At 38.5% G+C, this 19,131-nt stretch overlaps 1 protein-coding gene across 1 annotated transcript; it reads right to left on the bottom strand.

Moving 5' to 3' along the window:
- Positions 1-10,889: 10,889 nt before the first annotated feature.
- Positions 10,890-17,322, bottom strand: RHBDD2 (rhomboid domain containing 2). Its single transcript, XM_034420929.3, has 4 exons — positions 17,032-17,322; positions 14,621-15,022; positions 13,952-14,102; positions 10,890-12,114 (listed from the first exon to the last, which is right to left on the bottom strand). The coding sequence occupies exons 1-4, from the start codon at positions 17,183-17,185 to the stop codon at positions 11,772-11,774; spliced, it is 1,050 nt and encodes a 349-aa protein (XP_034276820.1). The 5' UTR covers positions 17,186-17,322; the 3' UTR covers positions 10,890-11,771.
- Positions 17,323-19,131: the final 1,809 nt, after the last annotated feature.

The raw sequence follows: 19,131 nt of genomic DNA, 5'->3' as shown, positions 1-19,131 counted from the left end.
GCCTTAAGACAGCAACATTATATTGTCACTTGGATAGGTATAGCAACCAACATTGAAAAAAGAAAAAGGAACTCTATATTTTCCCTTTCTCTCCTATTTACATTCCTTAGAATTTTTCCACTCCAGTCCATTAAAACATAATTGAATTACACTTATTTTTTAAAAAAATCATGATAAAGACACGGCATTCGCAATAGAGGAGATGCTGTAAGGTTTCCTTCCAGCCTAGCTTAATTACTGGCCATTTCATGGACTCATCCATGTAGTTTTTGGCCACAGAATCAGATGTGCTTAATCACTGTCTTTCTCTCTCTATTTTTTCTCTGCTTCCTAATCTGATCTACAGCCTTGGTATTTCTTGGAGCAATCTTATGTGGTTAGACTTGATGCTGTTCAGCTGCTCTGAGCAAACATACAGACAGCGAGATGTTGCCACCTGCTGTAAAATCACCAAGATAGACAGAAACAGAGAGAAACCCACAAACTGCATCGAAGGGAAGGCAAAACCAGAAGTCTATTGTAGGTAGCAAAAGTTCATTAGATGATTAAAAGAGTCACAACAGACATGGTCACGCAATCTATTCATCCTTGGTTAATTGTACTATATTTTACTCCATTGAACCAATTTTCTTGCTTCATGGAAATCAAATATTAACTGTGAAAGTTCAAGGTACTTCAAGGTAGTTCTAACTTTGTACCTACTGTATGCTTGGTGGAGGGATAGAGGACCCATGAAGCACTAGGGATGAGTGCATGCCAATCATTAAAGGTAGGACTAGGGCAGGGGTCAGCAACCTGTGGCTCTGGAGCCGAACGTGGCTCTTTCACCCCTCTGCTGCGGCTCCCTGTCACTCAAAATATGTGTCACAACCACCAAAGTGTGACACCCGCCGGCACGCAATTATTGAGTTTTTCAAACCCCAGTAGGCCAACCATGGATAAATCCAAGAAAAGAAAAGTTTCAGAAGAAAACAGAACATTTAATTCAACTTCATATGCTAGTTGAATCAGATCACTTGAGATTCAGATGCTTGACAACTGGATCATATTTATGACGGATTCAGTATCCCGGGGTCACGTGATCACCTTTTGCGACCTTCTGACAAGCAAAGTCAATGGGGAAGCCAGGTTCACTTAACCAGGTTACAGCTTATCAAGTACAGTGAGATTCACTTAACAATTGAGGCAAGAAAAGTTGCAAAATGGTGCAAAACTCACTGAACTGTTTCACTTAACAACAGAAATTTTGGGCTCAATTGTGGCCATAAGTCAATGACTGTATTGCGCGAACTCAGTCTTCTTGGTAATGGCAATATTTTATGTACCCATCAAATTTATATGGCCACCCATCTCCTGAAAAGTGAATGGTGTACAGCAATCAGATAAAACACATAAATACAACTATCATATAAAAATATAAGTATCAGTATTAAATATTATTAAAAGCAAAATATGCAAACCCCAGGCAAAGAGAGGATGGAAATATGCATCTCATTTGCGATCTTCTGCCAAGCAAAGTCAATGGGAAAACTAGATTTACTTTAACAACCGTGTTACTGATTTAAGAACTGCAGTGATTCATTTAACAAATGTGGCACAAAAAGTCGCAAAATGAGGCAAAACTCACTTCACAAATTTCTCACTTAGTAATATAAAATTTGGCCGTAAGTGGAGGACTACCTGTAGATGGAAAGTTGATAAAGAAAGAAACAAAGATAATGAAAGAAGTTTTTCAAGTTTGGTAAAAGTCAGAAATTCTAGTCAACTGTAAGCATTAATATTATGTCCTCGACTTTGAAATTTTTGAGGAGTTAGGATTATATCAGTTTTGGAGTGTTGCTACAAGAATTATTTTGAAAAGTTGGAAAAGTAGTATTATTCCTTATGTTAAGGAGTGGACTTAAAAGAAATGTAATTCCCATGTTCTGAAAAAGACAACTGAAAAGAACATTGAACAAAAAAACTTGACACAACATGTTTCCTTCTGGCACAGATTTAATGACTTTTGATAATAATTACCATGTATTATTCTCATATATTTAGACATGAAAACTTTCCTTTTTTTTTGTTCCTAGCACTTTCCCATAAGGGTGGAATCCACTTTTTTCAGATCAACTGAGTGTTGATCCATAGGTTGGGGCAGCAATTGATCAACCAGCTTGTCACATGAATATGATGTCATGAGCTGAGAGATAGCAACTGGCCCAAAGTCTCCCAGCCAGTTTCATACCTAAGGCAGGAGTAGAACTCAGTGTCCTGACACTGAGTCATGCCTAGCTTTCATGCCTAAAACAGGACTAGAACTCACTGTTTCTTGATAATTGGCACAAAGTCAATTTTCATGACTAGGGTGGGACTAGAACTCCTGGTCTCCTGGTTTCTAGCCTGTGTCTTAACCACTAAATCAAACCGGTTGTTTTGTTTAATATTTGATGAATATGTGATAAGGGCAGATAATTTACAATCCCATTTTGTTGGTTGCGTTCAGTTTGTTAATAATTTCTTTTCTTTTTTATATGTTTTCTTTCATTTTTTGTATTTTCTTTTATTTTGTTTCTTTATTTTATTTTATTTTTGGTTGTTTTTTCTTTAATTAAAGAGTTTTACAAAAAAAAATTTTTTTTACAAATATTTCCCCATCCCCCCCTCCCTTCCTTACCCCCCCTCCCCCCCGAACTTCCCAGAACAAAATACAGGGTATAACAATTGACAATCATATACTAAACTATCTATGGATTCCTATCCCCCCCTTCACACTTTAACCCCCCTTTTACTTAACTAAATATGAATACTCTTAATTTTTCTATTCATTCATAAGCTATTTGATACTTTTTAGTCCAATATTTGTTTTGAATATAATCGATCCATCTTCTCCATTCCGATATATATCTTTCTTGTGAATGATCTTTCAAATAAGCTGAAATTTTCGCCATTTCTGCTAAATTCGCTACTTTTAATGTCCATTCTTCAATAGTAGGCAAATCTTCCTTCTTCCAATATTGCGCCAAGTCTAGCTGCAGTTATTAAATTTAAGATCAATTTAGTCTCTAAAACCGTACAATCTGTGATTATACCCAACAGAAACAACTGTGGAGTAAACTTTATCTTCTTTTTAAGGATATTTTGGATAATCCACCATATTTTAATCCAGAATGCTTTAACTTTTTTACAAGTCCACCATATATGATAATAAGTGGCATCATCACAATCACATCTCCAACACTTAGATTGCAAATTCGGATACATATAAGCTAACTTTTTAGGATCTAAATGCCATCTATAAAACATTTTATAAAAATTTTCTCTTAAATTTTGTGCTTGCGTAAATTTCACATTTCTAACCCATATTTTTTCCCAAGTTTCCATCATTATTGGTTCCTGAATATTTTGTGCCCATTTTATCATGCAATCCTTAACTAATTCCGTTTCTGAATCTATTTCTATCAACATATTATATAATCTTTTTATATGCATTTGGCCTTGATCTCTAATTTGTTTTACCAAATTTTCCTCATTCTGCATGATACTGTATTTTCTTGTTAGGTGTTAAAATAAAGGTTAAAATAAATAAATGGGGAAAAACAGATGGTTGCAGAACAAATACCCATCCTTTCTACTCATGCTTTTACAGGCGTCATTTAATTGAGGACTTTTATGTCCTTGCTTCTCATTAGCAACTGCTTTCTAAATAAAAGCTCTTCTTTCCTAAAAAGCATAAATGGCATCTGATCATGCATTTCTTCCATGCTGGTAAAGGCAAAAGGATCTGTGAGTGAGATGGGTGGCCTCTAAATCTGAAATATAAATAAAATAAAACAAGGCTGGGCAGGAAGGCAGCCTAACTAAAGAAGAGATTTCAGAATTAAACACTAAAATAGACTGTAGTGAGTAATTGTTGTACTGTTGCCCTAAAACATATGCATATGAATAAATGTTTAGACAAGTGCCGAATGATAAGAACTCATAGATCAGAAGACATTCCAGAACATTCCACTTTCACAAAATGTTATTGCCAGGCTACTACCAATCCTGCCAGTACTAAAAGAAGAATTCCTTATTTTACAAGGACACATGCAACTGGAGAATGGAATGTAAAGAACGTGAATCACAGAGAAATTTATGCTGAATTTTGATTAGAAATAAAAATAGGAGTTGGAAGGGACCTTGGAGGTCTTCTAGTCCAACCCCCTGCTCAAGCAGGAAACTCTATACCATTTCAGACAAATGGTTGTCCAATCTCTTCTTAAAAACTTCGGGTTGGAGCATTCCCAACTTCTGGAGGCAAGTTGTTCCACTGGTTAATTGTTCTGTCAGGAAATTTCTTCTTAGTTCTAGGTTGCTTCTCTCCTTGATTAGTTTCCACCTTTTGCTTCGTTTTCCTGCTTTCAGGTGCTTTGGAGAATAGCTTGACTCCCTCTTCTTTGTGGCAGTCCCTGAGATATCGGAACACTGCTATCATTTTTATTACCCAAAAAATCAAAACAGAGCAATACATCCAACAACAGTACAATAAAAGCTTTCATTACAGGGATTTTACAGAAGGATGAAAAGAAACTCAAAAATGAGGGGGGAAAGGATACAATTAATATTGATATAAAAGTAACTTATACATTTATAATAGATAACATATTGAAAATAGGAAGATGTGTTAGATATGTTCACTGCCTTGAGTTATTTGTATAAATAATAAAGGCAGGATAACAAACAATAAATAAATTTGAAATGTAAAAGTATAGACAGAGACAAAGGTTGAAAGCCATGGCAAAAAAAAGGACATGATTTGATTTGATTCAAATGATTTAATCTAACAAGCAAGAATAAGGAAAAAGCCCAACAAACTGAGAAAACAAATGTTTTTAAGAGCAGAATGATCACAAGAAATTTTAACTGAGACAGGGATACTCAGCCAAGGGTACTTATAGTCACTTGGTGTCAAGATATTCTGATTTCTTTCAAACCCAAAACAAACGATCACGTTCTGGAACATCTGCTGAACAAGTTTGAATTGGCTGTGGCCCAACAGAAACAAAGCCAGAAACATTTTGGTTCCTCCAGATTTCTGATGAAATAAAGGTGTTTGATATAAAAGTGTAATTGATTTTATAGTCTGGTTTGCAAAACTTCTTCTCTACAACAACAACTCCTGGGATGCCCAGTCCCAGGAGATATTGATAAGAGGAAAAAGAGGTTTGTTGTGCGCCATCCAGTTTCACTTCTGGTGTGATGGGCCATTAAATCCATTTGATAAATAAATAAAATATCCCACCAGCTTAATATTTACCCCCCCACACCAAGCCACACCCACAGAACCGGTAGTAACAAAATTTACATTTCACCACTTCTAGAGACTATAAATATTTGCTTTCTTTCTTAAAGGAAGGCCTTTGATTATGTAGGTCATGCCATAATGCGAGTATATTAAGGTTAACGGGTGTGCCGAAACTTCTGATTTTGATCTTGAACCTGAAGAACTTTTCAGAAGGCATGACAAACTATTTAAAGACTTGGAGAACTGATATGGTTCAGAAGGGAGGAAGACACGTGGATGCATATTATTTCCCTGTTTAACTTATCTAGTAAATAAGGAGGTTGGTACGGAGTTCCCCCACCCCCCCAAATCATGTTGTTCTGGAAGAACCATGCTTTGCGTTCCATTTTCATTCCCAGTGCATTTGGTTGGGAATATCCTGGCCAGAAGGATACATTACTGTTGTAACTTCAAACACTCACTAAAAGAACTGTTTAGAAGGACTACCTGTACTTAAGGATTGGAGGGCACCTTATGTGGTCAACCCTCAGATCACATAGCTCTGTTTGGGATCACAAAATATTATTGGCCTCTACAGTATTGGCCAATGTCTGTGGAGATTCTCAATCATCCAGGTCATGGATGTCTCAAAGATGCTTTTCCTGGTTTTTTTCTTGGTTTTTACCTTGAAAACATTTCAATTCTCTTTTGAAAATGGAGATAAAAATGAAACCAAAATTTTTCCTTTCGAGACTAATGCAAAAAGAACTGGAGAAAAAATTTGGAACTTTGTCATTATATATGTTGATAGTAGCAAGACCATTGCATGCGCAAAAATGGAAGGACACTTCAATTCCTACTGTGGACGAATGGTTGCAGAAGTTGATGGAGTTGGCTGAAATGGCAAAATTGACTACTTTGATTAAAGAAAAGAACATAAGTACTTTTGTTTTCACATGGAGACCGATTCTGAACTTCATGCTTGAAGTGGAAAAGAATGAAACTTTGATTTTGGGTTTTACCGAGTAGATAGATAGATCTTTACAGAAATGGCTTGTTCATATTATTATGAAAAAGCAAAAAGTTGTGATTTGATGTTAATGATTATTTTATTGCAAGAGTTGGAAATCAATGCTTCTTTTTCTTTTCTTTTTTTCTTATCCTTCCTCACTTCTCTTCTCCCTTTTCCTCCCAACTGCTTTTCTATTTACTTTTCTATTTTGTATTTTACAATATTTTATAACTCAATAAAAATATTTAAACTGCAAAAACATTTTGCTTCTCATCCGAGAACTGAAGAAGCTTCTTGGATGAAAAGCAAAACATTTCAAGGAAAAAACAACAACAAAATTCAGTTGCCTTTTGGAAAAGAATTATATTTAAAACAATATTCAGGAGACAGTGGCCATTATCTGAAGAAAGAAATGGGCATTTCTAACTCTCTGGCTCCTACAAGTGGATTGTTAATGCAGTGTGCCTTTTTGTTTCAGAATGCACTTGTGGATAGCATTAAAAGAATTCTGTGGGGCTTGAAAGGAAATTATAGGTCAAAGAGCAGTGAAGGAGAAAGTAAGTCTAGTGTAAAACAGTAGAAAGTCCTTATGGTTTTGAGGAGGTGATTCCAAGCGTAAACCACCTGTGTGAAATTTTGTTAAGGTGCTGGATTAGAACAGGAAGTGTTAGGAAACCCAGATTTAAATCCACTGTCAGCCATAGAAACTCACTGAGTAATTTTGGGCCACTCTCAGCCCAACTATTTCACAGAACAGTTGCTGTTCATTTAAAAAAAAGATCTCCAAATCAGATCCTTTGAAGAAAAGCAAGATGTAGACTATAAAGCAGGGGACAAAACTGAAAGAATATTTTGGCAGGGGGTGGGTGGGATGGAGACCCTCAAGGGGAAATCTACAAGTAAAAATAGACCATTAAGGAGCTGATTTATAATCTGGGGTTCTTGGACTCACAGCTGCTGCTAGATCAGTAGGTAGAAGCAGGGACCGTTCTAGGAACAGGAAACATTGTGCATTGTGTTTATTTGTTTAAATCAATGTACAGAGTACCTAATCACCAAGATATTGTCATTTGTCCCTCTTTCGCTCTTTGGTTGAACTACTGCATCTTGCTCCATAAGGGACTACCCTTGAAGACCATTCAGAAATTTCAGTGAAAATTTAGCTGGGTGTGTGCTGCTCGGACTGCCTGATATTGTCATATAAATATCAGTATCACAAAAACAGCAGTGGCTGTCATTTTACTTTCAAGCACAGCTCAAGGTGCTAGTAATAAAAGTTTCACAAGACTTGGGACTTGGGTATCTATGAGATTGCGCATTCCAAGTCAAATCTACTGCCAAAAATGTTTTCGGAGAGTTCCTAATTACCAGATATTGTGGTAGAAAATCCAAAAGCAAACATTTCTGCTGGAGCAACCCTCCTGTGACATTTATTATCTAAGACAGGGCTGTCAAACTCACAGCCTGCGGCCCGAATGCATCACGTGCTGGCCACACCCACACCCGGTTTAGTGAAGGAGGGGGAAGTCGTGATACGTCATGTGATGATACCGTGACAACACAAGTTTGACACCCCTGATCTAAGAGATAAGAACAGCATACTTGTTAATATTCAGAAAGTTAAAGACATGGTTGTTTAAGTAGGTTTTCAGGAACTGAAGAATTAATGAATTGTTTTATCTAAGGATGTGTAATGAGTGATGATTGATTGGACTTATATTTCTACCTCACCACAATCAAGATTATAGTGTTTTACAGTCTATATACTTATTGCTATCATTGATGTTGAATCTGTTTGAGATAAAAGTAGAGAAAGATATATAATACACCTTTTGTAAAACATTTAGATCTGTTTGATTGAAGTAGCATAAAAGCTCTAGCACTAAATCAGAGTCACGGAAAGCACAAACTTTCTGGTAGCTGTGCAAACAATTTTTTATGGCAAACTTCGCTACAAAATTATTGGTAAGGTATTTCTTCTTAGCATCTAACCTCAAAATCAGGGGTGTCAAACTCGATTTCATTGAGGGTTGTTTTTGACCTTGGGGGGCTGGGGTGGGCGTGTCCCATGTGGGCATGGCCAGGTCAACATCATTCATGCTGGGGGCGCCTGTAGTGGTCCGAGGACTCTGCCAGCGAAAATGAGCTTCTGAGCTCCGTTTTCGGCTGTGACGGTCTCCTGCACCCCTCTGCCAGCGAAAAAGGAGCTTGCAAGGGCTGCCTCCCGAGCTTCATTTTCCCTGACAGAGGCACCGTGGGCCAATCCTTTGCTGTTTCCAGAGCAACCCCGCGGGTCGGATCTGGCCCCCAAGCCTTGAGTTTGACACCCCTGCTCAATATCCTTCAAAGGTATCATGCCTTATCTCTTCTTCTACATTACCCTGGGCTAGACATCTGACCTCCAAGAACTGATTGCTCGATTGAATAATTGACTGCCATCAAGTTGTACTCAACTCAAGGAAAATAGAGAAATTCATCTTCAGCAATTAATTCTTTTTGCTATTCTTTGCCATGGGCTTCCATAGCCATGCCTGGATATCCTTTTTAAAATCTCAGGTTAACAAAACAAAGCTATTTCAGTCTCCTGAAAAAAATACAGTTCTATTAATTTGCAGTGTATTTCCATAGTTGTAGAATGGATGGCTTTCTGGCTGTGCAGTGCACCATCTATGACTTGCCAGCACATACTTGCCAAGGAAGATGTAAGCAGGATCCAAAGCATCTCACTATGAAGAGGAAACAAATGTAGGTGAAACAGTTGCAATTTCAGCAGTGGTGGGATTCAAATAATTTAACCACCGGTTCTCTGCCCTAACGATTTCTTCCAACAACCAGTTCACCAAACTGTTCAGAAAGTTAACAACCAGTTCTCCTGAAGTGGTTCTAACTGGCTGAATCCCACCACTGAATTTCAGGGTATTTAGGGAAATATATTTCTAGATATATGTTTACAACACTGTTCATATTTTACGAGACTTCCTGGAGCCATCCAGAAATAGTATTACACTAGAAAAAGCAATGTTCTAAGACGGGGTCTCCAACCTTGGCAACTTTAAGGCTTGTGGACTTCAACTCCCAAAGCTGGCTGAGGAATTCTGGGAGTTGAAGTCCACAAGTCTTAAAGTTGCCAAGGTTGGAGACCCCTGTTCTAAGAGGAAGACTTTGGAAGAGAGAAACTAGGCTCTGTAGTTTGAGAAACAGGGACCTTTCTTCTTCCTAGGGGACAGCTGGTCGAAGTTGTTAAATGGGGCACTGACACTAAGGAGACCAGGTGCCTGCACTGCTATAAGTTTTTTTTTTTTAAATGAGCAAACCTGATGTGGAATTTTGAAATGGTAAAACGTATTTCAGAATTAAATTACAAATATGTGTTAGATGCCTCACATCATTATGAAGAGGAGGACAGTTCCTTTGAACTAAAGTCTCTGGACTTTAGAACTAAAGGAGCTCTGGTGGCTCAGCAGACTAAAGCACTGTTATTAACATCCACTTATATCTGCTGCCTGCAATTACTGCAAGTTCAAATCTCACCAGGCTCAAGGTTGACTCAGCCTTCCATCCTTTAAGGTAGGTAAAATGAGGACCCAGATTATGGAGGCAACAAGCTGATTTTGTATAAATATACAAAAGTATGAAGGCTATTGCTTAACATATTGTAAGCCCCCCTGAGTCTCTGGAGAAGGGTGGCATATAAATCAAATTTTAAAAAAAAAGTCCCAGAAAATTACACTTTGGGCCAAAGAGACTTCCCATCTGAGAATTAACTTTTAACTTTTAAAGATTGCACTGAAAGGTGACATTAGCAATTCAAAGTAGCAAAAATTAGCTATGGCTTCCCAAAAGGCAAACTGGAGAAAATGCAAAATCAAAACCAAGTCATTGAAACTGTTCCTCATAAACCACAAATGACAGAGATTTTGGGGTAATAATAGCCAGCTCTTTCAGTGCACACAATTATTAAATCACCTTCTGTAAGAAAAGAGATGACAGAACTTGGGGGTGGGGTTAAAAGAGGAATCAGCCTAGAATCTCTCTGGCGACACAAGAGAACTAAGTCCAACCCCCCTTGAGCGATGTTGACCCTTATCTAAGCAGGTCCCAAAGTTAGTTGAGAAAATTTCTGTACCTAAGCTTTTAGACATTAATGAAATTGACCACTTTCTTATGCACAATGACAAATGGATCCCCCTGTAACTTTCATAGTCAGCATTGCTTCTTTGTACAGTGGTACCTTGGTACTCAACTGCTTTGAAACTCATCAAATTACCATATTTTTTGGAATATAAGACACACATTAGTTTTGGAGAGGAAAACAAGAAAAAAAATCTGCCTCTGCCTACCAGCATGCATTGGTATTCATCTGGCTAGCGTCCTTGCAGCAAGCAGCAAACAGTCTGATCAGCTTCAGCACATTATTGCAGCCTGATTTAGCATGAACAGCTGGTTGGCGATTGGATCGGCCTCCCGGAATACCGCCAATCAGCTGTTCCAGGCTGCCAGGATTGCCAGAGCCCATTGCTGCTTCCACGCGTCATTTTTTAGCATCAATCTTAGTCAGTATTAATATGTTCTTCATTGCATTCTGCAGCATATCTCTCTCATTTCCATACAAATACAATGATACACTCCTCACAAAATTATTCTTTTATTCAAAATAGATTTTTTCTTATCACAGTTGCAGCTTATCCCACTTTCCTGTAATACCATACATTTGTCAAGTTTATGCTATTCAAGAGAACATGGTAGAAAGATGCCAGATCTGTTAAACAAAATAATACCCATGACCGTGACTGGGAGAAAATTCTCAAGGTTTCACAAGAAACCTTTCATAGTTCATGCTGTTTAGCTTTTTTTGAACTAGAAATATCATAGATTATAACTGGGATCTTCTGTATGTAGAGCACGACTTTCATGAATATAGTCCTTATCAGAACCAGCTGGTTACACTCCCTTATGTGTGATCTATATCAAATTTATCTAAAGTAGATTTTTAAAATTAATAAGTTATTTTATAAAATAACCAGAGGTTTAAGGCAAGGTGCTCAGCTGACAAGAAATATCTCAGTTGAATAGACACATCCCATCCATGGGTAATAATCTTTTCAAAAAATTATCCTAAACAGCTTTCCTGCCAGTAAAATATTAAGGAAACAACAGCTTTATCAGAAGCACAATAAAACCTGTCCACTGCCTCCATCAATCAATCAGTGGAAAATTTTCCATCACCTTTTATAAAATTAATCAAATGCAGAAAGGAAGCTGCAACCTGAAGCTGTGAAGGCCATACTGTCATCACCCAAAATTAACGCATAAATTAAGTTTCAGCATTAAACAGCCCAGATTGTTGTCACTTGATCCCACCAGGTTGCCACAAGAAAATGGTCCCTTTCTTCAATTAGATCCAAGCTTCTCAGGATCTCCAATTTTTTTTTATCACTTGGAAGAGACTCCCTTTTCAGGGAAACCACTGTTACTGTAGCATAGTCCAACATTTGCAGTTACCTACTAGACTCAATCTACATGAACTTGACAAACGTCTTCTGATTTTGGGGCAGCTCCCACAGTCAGAAATCCTGGTGCTTGGTGGGGACCCAAATCACCTGTCTTTTCAGGTACCCATGAATTGGCACCAACAAGATGAGAAGCAGATGGCAGTCCTGCTGATGAGTGGGAATGGTTCTGGATGCACAATTCTCCCATAGCACCAGCAGTGTGATGCAGTGTGGGACTCTGAAAGCATGGTGGTCCAGGTGCTGGAATTTGTACGTTAGGATGCTGCATGTGCATGGCAAGCAACGGAGGAGGGGGGCTGTGATAGTTCTGAGTGGGATAAGAACCTGGCACTGGATTTAACCTGAAAGAAACAGAAGAGAGATGTGTTAATAGACTAAATGCATGAGAAATACATGCAAAGTGACCCACTCAGCTAATTATTATGAAGGCAGAAATTACACAGATCCCATGGGAATTATATCTTTTTGTTATTTTTTATCCTGTCTTTTAATAAATAACTAAAGATGGCAAAGATATCTAATAATCCTACCTCTTATTTTCCCACCAACAATCCTGTGAGATTAATTTCAGCAATTTCACTCTTTCTAATATGTAAAGAACAAATGTTGCATTAACCAGGCTAAGTTCATGTGTTCCTATTCTGGGAACAAACTGAGAAGTGAATACTCATCTGGACCTGGAGACCTGAAGGAAAGTATATCTACTTTATTTATCCTCCAGGGAAAAGGAAATCATCAACTGCTCTTCACAGAAGAAAGCTATCAAAGTCCACCTAACTACTTAAGTGCCAATTTATGGTTTACATAATTCCTGTACTTGAAGACTTTGTCTCCTTCTTTGCCCCTAATAATATTAACAGGTATTAATAAATTAATGACATGATAGAAGCAGACAGGGAACAAGCCTCCATGATAAAGGCACAGGCATAAATCAAGCTACTTTCTGAAATTCAGATAACTTGTTACATAGCTTTTTTTTTCTTTCCAAAGCTTTTAACATTATTAGTGTGTTCTTGCATAGCAGTGCCTTTTATGATTTTACTTCATTTGGGCAAAAAAAGCTTGCTATTCAAAATAATACATCCTTGTAATCTTTGTAAATAATTCTACATTCCTGTTCTGTATCTTCACTATATAAAGCAATCACCCTAAACTAAAAGACTTATTATAGTTGACCTCTATTTTTCCTAGTCCCATATGTTATTGACTAAAGATAATCACAAATCACATTTCGTCAATAACATTCCTAGCCTGAATTTCCATAGGTAATATTTCCACTACAGGTAGTCCTCGACTTACAACAGTGACCATTTGAAGTTGTAACGACACTGAAAAAAGAGACTTATGACCAGTTTTCACACTTATGACCGTTGTAGCATCCCCATGGTCATATGATTTACATTTGGATGCTTGACAACTGGCTCACATTTATGATGGTTGTAGTGTCCCCGGGTCATGTGATCACCTTTTGCAACCTTCTGACAAGCAAAGTCAATGGAGAAACCAGATTCACTTAACAATCGTGTTACTAATTTAACAACTGCAGTGATTCACTTAATAAATGTGGCAAGAAAAGTCATAAAATGAGGCAAAATTCACTTAACAAATTTCTCACATAGCAACATAAAAGTTTGGGCTCAATTGTGGTTGTGAGTTGAGGACTACATGCATCTAGTTTAGCTACAGAAAAACTAAACTCAGAGCTACTACTAGCCTTGATACGTTTCCTTAAAGATGATTAACGTTCAATGGAGCTACGCCTTTTTTCCACCTTTCTGAAATTTTATGCACTATCTGGACCCATACCTTTAGTAGAACTTATTTCTTTGTAATTCTTAGACACATAACACAAATTTACAGAACAAAGCTTTATATCTAAGAGGAAAACATATGTCAAACTATGTGGTAAGATAATATTTAACATTAACACCTTCAACAGAATGTATCTTTAGTGCAGATATACATCTTTTAAATAATGAGGCTATAACTCTTATTTACAAGCTCGTATGAAAGATAATACTGATTTAAATGTAGGATTAAAAACAGAATTATTTTTGAGGTGCATCAATTAACCAAGTCATCAAATTTTGAATTCTGTGAAGATACGGAAACTTTGAGAAATACTATTATCAGCAGAAAATTAAACAACAAACATTATGAAGTGGCTAGCAGACTTACTTTCTGTACTGGAAAGCCCTTCTTTCTACCAGGGATCCTGGAACATATTTTACCCCAGGAATCCTTTTCAATAGCCGGAAAGGGAACTTCTGATCTAAACAAGAGGCTGTTGATTCAGAGAAATCCAAAGCAAAGCAGTAACCATAACCATCTAAAATTCAGAAGTTAAGGAGAGCCAGAAAAAGGATGTGAAAGAAAGCATTTTTAAGCCTGGTCTTCTGAATATATTTTTCCCAGATGTGTTCAGAAACCTCAATAGAAACTCTGAGAGTTCTAATAAGCACAGAACAACAATATTATATTTTCTTCGCTTCCCTGCATATTTTTGAACTGCACTAACAAGAAAGGAAAGACTCAAGAATGCAAAGTGGATGATTTCCCACTTACTCTTAATGTTAATTTGCTACCTTTGCAATTTTGGGTAGCGGGCAATCTATTTAGTCCATTCAAGCAATAATTAAAACAGTCTTGCTATATCTGGAAAACCCCAAAATGGAAAAGATTGTTGATGGGCTAATATAATAAATCATTAAAAAAAATAAGCTTCAAGTTTATCTGTAATGCAGACGCTAATCTAGCCTAAAACATGTTACAACTATTCTTTAGATATGGAAGATGCAACTTGATAAGTTAAAGGGCTAGGTTATGCAATTCATTATAAAAAGATACATATATTCCCAATTAAGAGACCACAGAGGTTTGCTAGGAAAGAGGAACTTGGGATAATCCAGGCCATGCAAAGCAACAACCAGGGCACAAATGTCATGTGGAAGGTCACTCCAAAGAGCACTGTTCTCCTCATCCGAGAGCGAGCAATTGATGCAGCCAGCATCGCAAAAGCCACAGGAGTGAATCCTTCAGCATCTGTCATCCTCAACAGGCCGGATGCCATAGTCCTGAGTACAAGGTAGAGTAGAGCTAAGGAAACTGCAAATGCCAGAGTGAGGAACGAGTGCTTCACAGTCCCCACCATCTTCTCAAAGCTGCCAGCAAAGTACCAGATGATAACAGCACTGCATACCAAGGAGATCACATCCTCATAAACAAAGATGTAGGTCACCAACCTATAAACTGTGCAAAAAGAGCCAAGTTGGCAAATAAATGACAGACAAGTATCTGACACTATGAAATCATTCCAAACCTATTCATCATTTTGGGAGAATGGGTGCCAACTCCAAAGACAAGCTGAATTGAAAGGCTGGGATAGGGTTAAAGCAGGGTGGAGAGCTGTATTAAATCAAAAGACCAGAATCAGAAGAGTGTTGGGCTTAGTAAGACATTTAAGTGAAGTATTTTTTTATCTAATTTACATAGCCACCTATCTCACCAAAAACTGTGGGCAGCTTACATCAAAAACTAAAACAGTTTATAAATAAATAAAACTATTTACCAGTTAATTATAAACACATTTTTAAAACTCTAAAAATAAACCAAACAAGAAATAACAGATCGAGGGATGTTAATAATAGAACTCTAATAATAATAAGAGTTCACTTAGCTCCTGGGGCCCCCAGGTTTTCTGACATTACCAGATTTTAAGGGATTCTCAGAAGCTCATAAGTCAGACCAAACTCACCTCAGGTGGGAGAAGATTCCACAGTGTGGGTGTCACCAGAAAAGGCCCATTACGTAGGATCTCCGTAGCACGTATAAAGTATACCTTACAAGGCTTGTGATCTGGCTGTTTTCTAACAAACTGAACATGCCTGGTTTTGCAAGATTGGAGAGGAGACGCAGGCAAATTAGTTTGGTCAGCCTGAAGAAACAGATACTTTTTTTTGTTCTTCTGGAATTTTTAATATTTCTCAAAATTAGCCATGATAGTCTTTTGAATTGGCTAGATAGAATAGATGGGGGGGGCAGTATTTACTCTGTGATATTTCTAATTCTTCCTAAAATTGTATATTCAGTAGTTTGCCTATTGCTTACAACAGCATTCCAATTTATTTAGCAAATGTATACACTGCCTATTCTTTTAACAATTTAAGGTGTTGCAAAGATGCATGCAGTTGTAATCTATAACTATAATAGAAAAAAGCAACAAAAATCAGTAAATGTGCTTTAATATTGTCTCTTGCATTTCAGCAGGTACGACAAATCACTGGGAAAAATAATCTGAAGTGTGTTTTCGTCCATCAATAACATGCAGCTTTATCTGGTAAGTTCCTTAGGTTTAAAACCAATGTACGAATAGGGGAGATAAGAGATAAAAAAACCCTGAAAACTTCTGTTCTGTTTCTGAATAGAAGAGATCCTGAAATTATTATGAAAATATTAAAGGACCTAGAAAAATGAGGTTTCAGCACTGCTTTTGGCAAATCTAAGCAAATATCAATAGCATGTTTTTTTGCATGGGTGGGTGGGGAAGCTTTCTGTCACATCCTTCAAAATATTGGGAGCCTAACAGATTGCCTTCAAATAATTCAGACCTGCCTTCCATTCGCTCCTGCTTTGCCAATCGTCAAGAAGCCTAAACTCAAAATGTAACAGAGAAGGAAGAACTCTGCTATGTAAGTTTCCTCAGGGAGGGAGCTGCCTAGATGCATTGTATCAGCCCCAGGAAGAAGCAAGAAATGACTGGAAATTAAAGATGAGGACAGTCTAGCAGGGGTTAAGAGAAAGGGCCAGATTGTCTTCTATTGGAAGCCTTGAAGAAATCAGTCTTTGCTAGGAAATAACTTTATTTTATTTATAAAACTTATAGGCCGCCTATCTTACCTCAAGGAAACTCTGGGCAGTTTAAATGCTTAAATTAAATAAGCACTGAAAAAACAATAGAATGAGTCCTGTAAGGGCCTTCAAGACCTCCTTAAGTCCTTCCAATAGAAACCAGCCAGATGTCCTCCATGAAGCATGAAGAACAGAGCTTTCTCATCTTTATCGTAACTGCTATGGTAGCCTGCTCCTTCCCATGGAAGATCCATTTCCATCTCTCTTGGCTTTTATCCTCCCCTTCGGTTTCTGAAAAGCAAAAGAGTCCAAGGGGAGGGAGGGAGGGAGGGAGGGAGGGAGGGAAGGAAGGAAGGAAGGAAGGAAGGAAGGAAGGAAGGAAAAAAAGAGGGATCATCCCTCGAGCTCACCTTGCCCTTCCCGCACTGCCGCCGGCCGCAGCAAAAACGCCGACAGAGAGTCATCGGGCAGGCCATTACTCCTGCTCCGCTGCAGCAGGCCTGGCCCGGAGACCAGCAACGAAAGCAAAATCGTGAGGCAAGTTGCCACCGGAAACTTTTCCATGCTTTCCCGCCTTCACTTTTACACACCCGACTTCCAGATCGCCCGGGTTACCAAGCTTCCCCGTATTCTACTTCCGGGTTAGGTCACAATATTTTTTATATATATATATATGTAATATAGCTAAGAACTCTGACAGACAGGAAGTCCCGCCTTCCCGCTGAAGGAACTCTTGCGGGGCTTGGGCGGGTGAGGTTGTATTCCCCCCTCCCTCCTGTCCCGAAAAGCAAAGCCGTCCTCCGTTGCCGTGGTAACCGAACACCATGGATTACCCCAGCCCTTGAAACGTGCTTTCAAATAACAACAGCTGCAGAAAGGAGGCGGAGCCAACTAAGGCTCCGAAGCACTGATAGGGCGGCTGCAGTGGTCCCGCCCATTTGTGCTGCCTTCAACCGGAGAGCGGGGTTCCTTACAGGGAGTCCTCGACTTACAACAGTTCATTTTGCCACAAGGAAGAGGGAGTCAAGTTATTTTTCCAAAGTACCTGAAGGCAGGATAAGAAGCAATGGATGGAAACTAATCAAGGAGAGAAGCAACCTAACACCAAGGAGAAATTTCCTGATAGAACAATTAATCAGTGGAACAGCTTGCCTCCAGAAATTGGGGGTGCTCCATTACTGGAGATTTTTAAGAAGAGATTGGATAACCATTTGTCTGAAGTGGTGTAGGGTTTCCTGCCTGAGCTGGGGGTTGGACTAGAAGACCTCCCTTCTAACTCTGTTATTATGTTATTCATTTAATGACTGTTCAAAGTTACAACGGCACTGAAAAAAGTGACATGATCATTTTTCACAGTTGCAACTGTGATCAAAATTCAGATGCTTGGCAAATGGTTCATACTTGTAACCACTGCTGTGCCCCAAGGTCACGTGATCACTTTTTGCAACCTTTTGATGAGCAAAGTCAATGAAGAAGCCAGATTCGCTTAACAACCGGGTTACTAACTTATCAACTGCAGTGATTCACTTAACAACTGTGGCAAGAAAGATTGTAAAATGGTGCAAATCTCGCATAACAAATGTCTCACTTAGCAACAGAAATTTTGGGGTCAATTGTCATAGATCAAGGACTACCTGTATTGTAGCATTGTAGTACGGGCAAATAGCTGACAATTTCAGAAGCTAAAGGGAAGAGGCAAGTTCCTTGAGAATGGCATGGCTATCTTACGCAATATGTACTGTATAAAAATAAAGTTTGTTAACTGTAGCCTTTTTTGTCATGACACCAATATGGAAACGGTTTTACTATTGACTTTTCTTGGATTTTGGTTTTTAATTTCTGAGATTGGTCTGAGATGTTCTGGATGTCTTCTGTTAAAGTGTTCACACACTACATCCAGAGTTGCTTAGATGGAAATTAGGCTAAAAGGCACAACTGCTTATATTCCTATATGTTGCTTTGAGATTATAACAATGATAATATTTTAAACCCGTTTCCATTGCTTAATTGAGATTTGTTTGCTTATGTGCCTTCAAGTCTTAATTCCAGGCAACTACTGAGGTCACTGCAATTTTATTGGCATGGTTTTTCAAAAGTTGTTTGCCATTCCTTCATTCCTGGGGCAGAGAGGTGGTGACTGGCCCAAGATCACTCAACTGGCTTTGGGCCTAAAGCAAGATTAGAACTCTGTCTCCTGGTTTCTAGTCTAGTGCCATAAGTACTACACCAGTGATGGCTAACCTTTTTTTCCTCGGGTGCCAAAAGCGTGTGCATGCCCACACCCAAAATGCAATGCCCCCCATGCATGCCCCCCTGCGCAGGCGCGTGCAATCCTCCCACGCTCCCCCACCCCCTGTGCATGCATGTGCGACACCCCCCACGCCCCATTTTGGGCCTAGAAGGGCTCCCTGAAGCCTCCGGGGGCCAGAAATGGCCCATTTTCGGACTTCTGGTAGGCCCATTTTTTACTCTCCACAGGCTCCGGAGGCTTTCCTGGAGCCTCCAGGAGG

Source organism: Pantherophis guttatus, chromosome 1 (assembly GCF_059756535.1).
Source record: "Pantherophis guttatus breed Tessera chromosome 1, ASM5975653v1, whole genome shotgun sequence".
Lineage (NCBI taxonomy): Eukaryota > Metazoa > Chordata > Lepidosauria > Squamata > Colubridae > Pantherophis > Pantherophis guttatus.
This window is presented reverse-complemented; position numbering and strand designations above follow the sequence as displayed.